Genomic DNA, 11044 nt, shown 5'->3' with positions numbered 1-11044 from the left:
ATAGTGCCGCCATCTTCCACAGTGCTGTACAGAACATGTCTTGTCACTTAACTATCTTCTTCCTTCTCTTTCAGCTTTTCTCTCCTCACTGTTTCTCCCCTTCTCTGCATAAGGTCTCAGACACACTATAAGGGCCCTTTTCCACTAGCAGTCGCTAGCGTTCACGCTGAACGCTAGCGATTGCTGAATCGCAAACCTAAAAAATTACCGGCGATTTCCCGACGTTTGCGGCCGCGATTTTGCTATGCTATGCACTGCATAGCAAAATCGCGGCAAATATCGCTCCGCCACGCGTTCGCGTTCCTGTAAAAAACGAATCGCGGTAGTGGAAATGACCTACCGTGATTCCTATGTTTAAAAGCAAACCGTAGCGATTGTAAAATCGCTAGCGGTTTGCGACTTTCCGATTCAGCCAGCGCAAACGCGCTAGTGGAAAAGGGCCCTAAGCGCTTTTCTGAGCGATTTTACCGCGATCATGATTTTACCATGATTTTAATGTAAGTCAATAGGAGCACTTTTTAAAAAGCTCTCAGAAAGTTCTGACAGCTAAAAAGTGCTCATAAAAGCGCTTATAGTGTGTCTGAGCCCTTAGTATTTGTATGCTGTGCCCCGCGCAGCATATTATTGCTGCTATGGGTCTCCTAGTTTGGGTAACCGGTGCTGAGCGCAATGCACCAAAACCACCTGCTTTGTCTTCTCTCTCCTCTCTCCAATCTTGTTATTAGAAACCATAATCTAAAGCTGGCCATACATGCATCAATTGTTACGGATAGATTCTTTCACTATGATCGAATCATAATGGATTTTCACCTATCAGTACTGAGTATGGATGTGGCCTATAGGGTTTCATACTATAGTGAAGTGGGTCGTGGGCAGGCAGTGATTCACTGCCACTGACCACCAATAAAAAGCAGGTAAGGAAAGCATGGATGTTGGGGGGAGTGAAAACAGTGATGGAAGGAGGGATATCGAAACTTTGGAAATTAGCATTAACGACGCAGGGATCATGGTGCCAGCAGGAAGGTCAGTAAGGATGTGTCTGGTAAAGAGGGAGGGGATATCCAAGGTGGAAGAGGGGCATATATGAGGGATTAGTAAAGATGGTGGCAAAGGGGAGGACATAAGTGGGGGGAGGGGGAGGAATGAGCTTTGGGGAATTAAGGAATTAAAGTGGCCATACATCTGTTGACTTGATATTACTGAATCAGATAAAAAATTTGGGGTGGATATTGGTTGAGTGTATCAATCTGAGATGTTGGGAAATCTCAGGCCAATGTGGTTGTCAGGTGCGATAATCACGGCATGCAATAACCACGAATGATAGACACGACGTAAACCCCAGCCGTTGTCCCTCAAAATGTGTGTGCACCCGTTGCCTGTATTTCCGCATTGGTGCTCCATTCGAAGGTGACCCTGGACGCTACATATAGCATCCTGGAGCGGTTAACCGCCATGGCTAATGTCCCCCTGCGGGGAAGAAAAATGCCAACCGCAACTGAAAGCCACAGAAAGCTATTGAAAGCCCAAACGCAACACCACCAAAAGCCGGGCAGACACGTTGTGAACTAGCCCTTCCAAGCGCAGCTTTTATTGCATAAGAACAATACTTTACTATCTGCTCCACCGGTTCAGAGATTCTCATTCTCTCAGACTGACACCTGCCTGCTCACATCCAGTCAGCCTGAAACAATACTCATTATGTCACATGGGCATAAAGTGTAAAGAGAGGTTCATCTGCCAGACAAAGCCACACTTCCCTGCTGACTGACAGCCAATCAAAGCTTCAGACTGTGAGAGAGCAATGGAGGGAGGAAACAGGTAGGTGGAGATTGCTAAGGAAGACATGAGAAGCTGCTGATTTGTGCAGAAGGTGCTTTCCTATGGACCCGTTCACACTGTGAATGTCTGACATACAAATTTACAGCATGTACTAATGTTATGCTAATATTTATTTATTTATGCAGTTATTATTATGTACATTGAGCACAAAAAGCAGAGCACAGCAATACATTAACCTGTTGTCGACCGCGTCACGCCAATGGCCGTGGCGGCACCCCCAGGACCACCTAATGACGACCGACTGTTTTGCAGAAGAGCGCTGATACTTGACACAGCTGTCCCTTCCAGTGGCTCAGGGGTGATCAGCTGTCATAGGCTGAAGCCGATCACAGGGATTGGCTGGCGGGGGGAGGGAGGGAAGGGGGAATACAAAAATATAAACAAAAATAGGGAAATTTAATAAAAAATAATCATATAAATATTTACAATAAATAAACAAACAATCTTGGGGGCGATCAGACCCCACCAACAGAAAGCTCTGTTGGTGTAGAGAAAATAAAAGGGGGGGGGAAGGGGAATCACTTGTGTGCTGACATGTGCTGCCCTGCAGCCAGGCCATAAAGCTGCAGTGGCCTATTTCTTAAAAAATGGCCTGGTCTTTAGGGGGGTTTAACACTGCCTCAAGTGGTTAAAATTATACTGCACATTATAATCCTCATATTGAGAAGCGCTACACAGGTCAGAATCCCTCTTTTTCCCTGCGAGTCCAAGGTTTCCGTCACTTTGCATTTGTATACGTGATCGCTATAGCCCACACAGGAGTTTCCACGTTTGTTCACATTTTTTCACATGCAGCAGAATACATTGTAACTACAAATGCATTTGTTGTGCGTAAAAAAAGCCGAATGCTGTCCAATTTCAAATGATGAGGAAAAATGTGAAAGTGTAATGCAAACAGATGCGCGATTCCCAACTGTGCCATTTTCTATAACGGCCAGTTCGCCAGGGCTCTTTTACACCAAATATTGCGAAATGCAATCACAAAACGCAACTGCAAATGCAAATGCATTTTGCATTTGGCGTTTTGCATTTTTCACAATGTTGACCTCAAACGCAGGAAAAATGCAGCACAAGTATAATTGCCTTTTTAGAAAATCAGAATGATTCCAACTTTATTGTATCTGCATTTGGAAAACTGCAAGCCTTTTCAAAAACAAAACGGAATGCAGTCGGTGTGAAAGGGCCCTCAGGCCTCGTTCACGTTGCGTTCTGCTCGCATAAGCATTCGCGTCTGGGTTTTTTTGTCACAATTTTTTTTTTATTCCTGGCGCTTGGGTAGGCGTTCCGTTTTTGTGAAAAACTCTTTTCTAAGCGCTTTTACCGAGCATTTTTTTTTTTATTCACTCCCTGATGCAAGTCAGGAAGTGACCTCTTTGACACGGATAATAATAAATACAATGTATTTATTCTTTAAAACACGAACACAATCGCCTCACAAAGCGATTTTGTTAGTGTTTAGCTCTCTTCCTATACCTTCCATTATAGCAAAATCGCCCCAAAAATGATCCAGGCACCGCTTTGCTGAACGCACAGCGCACGAACCGTGCTGATATGAACCTTCTCATAGACATTCATTGCACAAGTGTTTTGGGGGCGATTTTAAAAACGCTTGAGAAAAAGGCAGAAAACGCCTCTAATGTGAACGAGCCCTTAGCGTGCATTTTGAGGTGTGTGGTAAAGCGCGCATGAATCTGCAAGTGTGTTCCCTACCTATAAGAAACAGCGAAAAAGCTGCATTTTTATCGTACAAAACTTTTTTTTATGCATAATACATATCAAATACGTATAATAGCTGAGCCTGGGGTTTGGCATTATAAAAAGTCTTCCTAAAATATTAACAAATGATAGGAACTGAAGGTATCATGTAGATTGTTACAGCATTTTAAATTCCTGCAGCTTTCTACCGTGTACACAAAGTTAGAGAGTGGCATTAGGACCCTGCAGGATTCCCGTCTCTTCCCTGTATCTGAGTCTACAGAGGGTGTGTAAAGAGAATTAAAACTTTTCTTCTTTTCCTTACTTCGTGCAACACGTGGGGGCAGAAGAAGCCGCAGCTTGGGATGACTTCACAGCATATTATTGCAGTGGTAGAGCTGCTGTAACCTGTCCCCCCACACCAACAGCACAAGTCCTCTCTTCAGATGGTTCACTCTGCACTGACTCTGGAGGATCCCTTTCATCTCAGCTGGGTGTTGCTTTCACCCTTCTCCTGGCAGTGCCAAGCTAACTTCAGGACAGAATAGTGATCAGGGATGAGCTGCAGGGAAGTGTCTGTGTTTGGTACTCCCTGATGAGGAATATGCCCCATTTGAAGAAGTTTTGGCTGTAGAGAGAAGTTCCCTAGCCTGCACTCTGCTATGTTTGTGATCTTGGGATTGTACCTGCACACCTTTCTCTGCACTGCCTTAGGACACACAATTCCAGATACAGGTAAGTGACCTCATCACCACCTTACCTGACAGCTGACTTCCTTGTTCAGTCTGTGAATGGAGTGACAAGGAAACAGTTCTGGACAACACTTCTGTGCTATAGAACTAAACATTTGTTTCTTGCTGTAAAGAAAAAACACACACACCAGGGAGTAATGTGATCCTTCTGTATGATGGTGTAATGGGGGAAATGCAGGACATGGGATGCAGGTGCCTGATGTCAAGACTGTATTGTAAACAAGACATTCTTCTTCCATTAACGCTTGTCTGATGGGGTTTCACTGTTTTTTTGTTACGGTAAATGTTTTGTCTACTTGTAACTGATAATTCAGTTGTGGGTGGATATTAATAAGCTAACTTACCTTATGCAGTATATATATTGTTTCAATATGTTTTTAAATGGTACCTGCAGGGACAAAAAGTTGAGTTAAGTAATCTCGGCGCCTGCACGGTAGCGCATAGCGCCGGATTTGGGCGCCACCATAGTTAGTAATGTAAATTGTGGCTGTGGAAATTTCTGCTAAAATCACTTTAAAGGAAATATAAAGAGAAAAAAACCCAGTTTAACTTACCTGGGACTTTTAGCAACCCACTGGAGTCATCCTGTGCCCTCGCCGTCCTTTTGAGACCCTCTGGCCAGCAGCAGAGACCCCCGCAAAGCTGGACGACTGCGTACCTCCTCACCGTATTCCTGTGCATGGCAGCCTTTCGCACATACGCAGTATGGGAAAATCGCTACTGCACATGCACAGAATGCTTCCGGTAATGGGAGCACTATCAGGGTGTGCGTGACTCAGGGCTGCACATGCGCAGTAGCCTCCGACTGGTCGCGATTGGCCAGCATTGAGGGGGTTGCCACTGCTCGCTGGAGGTTCTCGGAAGGACGGCTCTGGCACAGGATGACTCCAGGGGGCTGCAAGAAGCCCCAGGCAAGTAAAAATGATTTTTTTCACTTAAATAATCCTGTAATTCAGATGTCATAATAGCTGGATCCCTAATTACGTCCATACAGGGACAAATTAGGTTATCAGTAGGGGCTATATTTGTTATATTCCTCTACATTGCCTAGCACAGGGAGTTCCGTCTTTCGGCTTCTCCTGCACCCAACTAACCACTGCTGGGAACATACCTACATAAAAAAGTACCCCAAATGGGTACTCATCTCGGGAGTGCAAAAGCTTCCCCTGTCCTCCTCCAACTGCTCTGCATCTCCTGAAAGACAGTTGAGAATGACTTGTTGATGGCTCGCGCATGCACAGCAGCATGGACTTGCTTGGGCTTTAGTGGAAAATTCTGCGTCTTAGCAGTAGCATGGACCCGATCATGCTTGGCTTTTTTCACCGAAGCCTGAGCAGTGGAAGCCTCTGGAGGATCCAGAGGCTTCCCCCTACTAAGGTAAGTATGTAAATTGTGCGATTACAAACCTCATAGGTTTGATTCAAAGAAAACCTGTAACCAAAAAATCTCCCCTGGGGGTACTCCACTCGGGTGGGGGAAGCCTCCAGATCCTATCGAGGCTTCCCTCGTTCTCCTGTGTCCCACGGCGGTCGCGTTGTGCCCCTCTGAACAGCGGCGATGTAAATATTTACCTTCCCGGCTCGAGCGCAGGCGCAGTATCGGCTCTCTGCCTTGGAGATAGGCGGAAATAACCAATCGCTGTTGGCCCGCTGGACCCAACAGAGATCAGCTATTTCCGCCTATCTAGAGGTGAAGAGCCGTAACAGTGCTCCTGCTGGAGCCAGGGAAGGTAAATAATTCAGCTCTTATCAGCGCTTGTCAAGCTTGTCAAGGGAGGATTGCCGGACACTTTGAGGAGCCAGCGCTGGACTGCCTGCAGCTAGAGGGATGGGGGAAGCCTCATTGAGACCCTGAGGCTTCCCCCTCCTGAGGTGAGTACCCCCCAGGGGAACTTTTTTTTGTTACAGAGTCCCTTTAATGTACATATTGCCTTTCATCTTAGTGTTCACAATACAGTTCGTGTTCCCATGCATTGCGATGTAATGTGTCAGAGAACATTTTAGCAGATGATACATGTGATTTCCCATCGGCTTATATGCTATTGCAACCGCTGACATCCACATTGTAGCGCAAATCACTGTGCATGCCATATGTTTGAAAAATTGTGCACGAAATTGCTTTCATGCTCACTATGCTTAGTGTGAACGGGCCCTGAGTTCCCAGAGAAAAGCTTTCTGTGCAGGAAATCAGGGAGGAAGAAAGTATGCTCACTTTGCAAGACCCTATGGGTCATGGAAATCATTAAAAAATCCATGCAGTGTTTGTTTACGGTAGTACAGGCTTTTTTTGTTTGTGTGTGGTAGGTAGTATTTAAGGTTGTTAAACTAGGTTGTTATTTAAGGTTGTTTTACCTGAAAAACGCTGTGATTATGGAAAATAGCCACCTGTGGACTAAACTGTTGGTAGTACAGGAAGTAGTGTACAGCTTGATTGGGGGGCAGGAAAATGCTGTCCTGGAAATGTGGACGGACGCATCAGATTGGAAATTTGGGCACCCCATAGACCACAATACAAATTGTGAGTATTGTGGTGCCCAGTGGATAGTATGGTGCTACTGCTGATCCTATGTGTGCTAGATGTGTTACTGATCCTGAATGTGTGTTACCAGAGTAGCAGTCACGATAATTGTGTACCATGGATTATGCTAATTCCATAACACACCGTACAGGTGGTTAGTGGATCAACCCCCATGTCTAATATCTCAGGAATTATCACAGATTTAATTTCTATTCCATTTGAGTTGACCTCTAAGTATGCCCTGTTTGGAACAATAGGCCAGGACTATTTATCTGAATGCCAAAAACGTTTGAATAGATTTCAGTGTCATTATGTCGAACGGGAAATTCTGCTCAAGTGGGACAAGCCAGACCCCCAAAGTATTTCTCCCTCATCTTAATCTATAAACACAGTTCTGCCCTGTTCAGATTGAACTTTAATTATTGTAATTGCCAGCAAAAGTTCCACAAAATGTGGGACTCTTGGTTGAATGTATGGGGCTTCTGGGTAATTTGATAGTAGGTGTGTATGGGGGCTACATCTGTGCCTGTCCCAGGCACTACTATAATATTCACATGGGCACCTCCACAATGGTTATTAATTGATCTGGATGGCTCCTATATACCAGTATATAATGGAATAATTGGTCTGGGTGGCCTGGGGTTCCAGTTGCTCTTCCTCCCACCCTTGTTTTCTCTTGTTTGTCTTTTCTTGGCCCTGAGGCAGGGAACTTGTGATTACTGATTATATTATTAATTATAAGCTTCCAAAAGGTGAGGTGACCCTTGGCTGCCTTTTTCATGTCTTTATAAAAAAAGGCCCTTACAATAGGCAACACCAAGACTAATCCTTACATCATTAACCCTAATAATATTCTGTAGTCCAACCCCATATTACCATATACTTATCTTAATTCTTACCTTAACTCGCATATGGTTATTGAAAAGTTGCTGTTATTAACCAAATGATTGAAGTATCAGTGCCACAATCCAAAATGCAGAATGTGACAGGTGCAAAGCTTGGCAGCAAAATCTAAAGGTTTTCATAGACAAGAAATAGGAGCCAAATTTTTCTGCTGCACAAGTTTTTCTCCAGATGTCTGCCACAAGGATTAATGGGTGAACTGGATTATTCTATGGCAGTGGTTCCCAACCTGGGGGCAGTCGCCCCCAGGTGGGCGATTTGGGTTCTAAGAGGGGCGGTAAATTTGTGGGGGGCGACAGGGGGGCGATCAGTATGAAAAGGCAGAAAAAATAAAGTGTCGCAGTGTCACTCGTTTTTAAGAAAATTATGGGCAAAAAAATATGATCTGTATAAAATATGCAAGTGTGCATGATAGAGTTGCGTAATTCCTCAGGGCTCGTTGGTCACGAGCCGGTGTAATGTCAGATATTGCAGCCCGGAAGCAGCCTTCCTCACTGAGTATCGCGCATGCTCAATGGGAAGTTAGACATTATTTACCTGAAATATCTCCGTTTCCGCACCACGTACACTCCCGAAATTTTCAGGGGAGTGAGGGGACCCCTAGATCTAGCTCTGTGTCGAATTGCAGCCCCCGAGCCCCGCTAGTTCCCGAGATAGGTTTGCTGCAATCAGTCTTGGGAACCAGCGGGGCTCGGGGGCTGCAATTCGGCACAGAGCTAGATCTGGGGGTCCCCTCCCTCCCCTGAAAGTTTCGGGAGTGTACGTGGTGCGGAAGCGGAGATATTTAGGACGTTTTACGTGGCTGCACAATTTAATGGGACGCAGGCTCCTACTGTGCATGCGGGGCTGCACAACGTGCGGGGCTGCAATAGCTGACATTACACCGGTAAGGGAATTGGTGCAAAGTAGTTGAGTCACCGGCTATTTTTAGCTGGCAAGGTCACAGCGCTACCCCCTCCACTGGCACCACCACCTGGCGTAAGGGTATACCGTACTAAGAGAAGGGGGGCGACAGGGGTGAGTCGTCTTCCCCTAAGGGGCGATACCTCATAAAAAGTTGGGAACCACTGTTCTATGGGAACATCTGTGAGGTGTTATGTCTCTGTAACCACAAACCAATGAATAAGGATTAATTGTTCACAGTATACAAGCATTTGGGACTTTCTTTAAGGGAGGGGATCTGGTATCTGGATGGTATTGCAGAGGTCTCCTCCTAGCTTTGTTCAGTTCCAAATGGCCCAACAAGTATCTCTTTCAGTTATGTCTATTGTATGCAAATAGTGACATCTGCTCATTTGAAGCTGTGGATTTTGGTACCCACCCATTCATTTGGTTGCCCAGTATTGGAACATTAGAAGTCACCATACTGATATGTGATTATTGTCGGTCACGGGCTCAGGAAATCAGGGCATGTTAGTTTGGGAGGGGTTTGATGTCAGTGTTTCTTAGAGTCAGGTTTGGGTTATGCTGTGGTTCCATGTCAGGGTTAGCTGAAAGTATATCAAGTTGGAGTACGGTTAGTAATAGAGTGGGTGAGTGGTCAAAACCAGGAGAAGTAACAGATGTTTGCAATGTAAAAGGTTAGTTCATTGTTAGTAGGAAGTGGAGTTTTTACTAACATGAGGATGCGTCACAGTTTAACTCATCCCTGCCGCATTCTCCCTATCTTCCATTCTCCAAACATGAACAGTTGTGGTAATAACCACAGCTCATGTCTTGGTAAACCTTAACATATCCAATCAATGTGTACTTCCTGACCTCATAGTTATAGGTCCCAAACACCGCCAAAGAGCACCGCCTAAGTAAACTAGTTATCAATCACTAGTGACATCACTCAGGGATACCAAAGTAAAAAACAACTTTATTGAAAAAGGTGATCAAGCATGCAAATAGCCTATTAAAAACACTCCAATACAGATTTCACACCATACATGCTATCTCCAGATACACTCACTCTGGTACCGGTGCCATAAGCCAGTACGAGCTTTCACAAACAGCTGCAGGCCCACGCGCTCCGCCCGCCCCTTGCGAGCTTCGTCAGGCCTTGCAAGCTTTTTCAGAGTGTGCACTCGTTATCACCTTTTTGAATAAAGTAGTTTTTTACTTTGGTACCCTTGAGTGATGTCACTAGTGATTGATTACTAGAAACCTTAACAGATGCCATAAATAGACTAGCAGCTTTTATAGGTGAGCTGTAAGTTAATCCTTTTAACCTTCCTATGTAATGCAATCACAAACTTCCCTTTTCAGAGACCCACAGACACCAGATTCTATATTTTGTCTGTTTTTTAAATATAAATTCATTATTGATTCTGATTGGCTGCATGGAGTTTCCATGCTTAGCAGATCACGTTTGCCTTTTGCACTAACAAGTTATATGAAATCAGACATTTTGCCAAAACGTACATGTGTGCTTGTTTGTTTCTGCTGACAGATAAAGTCTGGCTGCTACTGACATCTAGCAGACAGCTCCTGCCTGTTTCCATGTGTGAATGCGGTGTAAGAAAAGACTGAATTCAGCTGCTAAATGCTATGAAAAAAATCATTGCTGCAGTGTGGGGAATGCTGACAGTTCCTCAGTCTGGTAATGATGAATGAAACAAGGAACTATGACTGCAGTACTGTATATGCCAGACTTTACAAGCTTTCCAGAAGTGATCTCTGAGTTTACTTCATGGATTCCCCTCATACTGTTGTCATCATGCCCCTGCCAGTCAGACATGTGCAGACTTACAGAGATCTTGTCAGGCTTTGCATCATCTGTAATCAGCTGACAGGGCTGTTTAAAGGGGAACTCCTAAGAAAACGTATATACTGTATATACCTTTGATTCTAGTATGTTAGGGATTGAACTTGGCCACAGTAATGTGGATGAATAAACATGATATTCATATAAGCTCTTTGTGCATTCAATTTCAAAAACACCAGCATTGGTATGGAGTTGCTAACCCTTTTGTAGCAACTTGAACAGCCTCCACCATTTTGTGAAGATTGGATGTTGAATTCTTGCACTTGGCTGGGTGAATTGCTCCATTTAGTAGCAGTAGATGAGTACCTGAGTGAAGTAAGGCACTGATCCTGGCTGATGGGGCTTACCTCACAGGTTGAACACCATTTCAAACCAGAGGTGTTTGATTGGTTCCAGATTCTGTGCAGGTTCTTCCATACCAGACTTGTACCAATGGTGTACCATTTTTTTTTTTGTGGAGCCCACTTTGAGCCCAGAGCTGTTGTCATAATGAAGACAAAATGTGTCCATCCCAAACTGTTTTCTCAAAGTTGGAAGAACATAGTTTTCTTTAGACCATACATGACAAACTCTGGCCATCAAATTTTAC

The 11044-nt window shown here is 44.5% G+C and overlaps 1 protein-coding gene across 1 annotated transcript in view; it reads left to right on the top strand.

Annotated features, from left to right (window-relative positions):
* The first annotated feature begins 3869 nt into the window (after positions 1 to 3869).
* Positions 3870 to 11044, top strand: part of VWA1 (von Willebrand factor A domain containing 1) — a 137619-nt gene continuing 130444 nt past the window's right edge. The window contains exon 1 of the mRNA XM_068240589.1: positions 3870 to 4269. Within this exon, the coding sequence (XP_068096690.1) occupies positions 4197 to 4269 (73 nt within the window). The 5' untranslated portion in view covers positions 3870 to 4196. The remainder of the gene's footprint in view (positions 4270 to 11044) is intronic.

Source organism: Hyperolius riggenbachi, chromosome 6, assembly GCF_040937935.1.
Source record: "Hyperolius riggenbachi isolate aHypRig1 chromosome 6, aHypRig1.pri, whole genome shotgun sequence".
Taxonomy (NCBI): Eukaryota; Metazoa; Chordata; class Amphibia; order Anura; family Hyperoliidae; genus Hyperolius; species Hyperolius riggenbachi.
The sequence above is the reverse complement of the archived record's forward strand: the minus strand, read 5'-3'. Positions and strand labels throughout refer to the sequence as shown.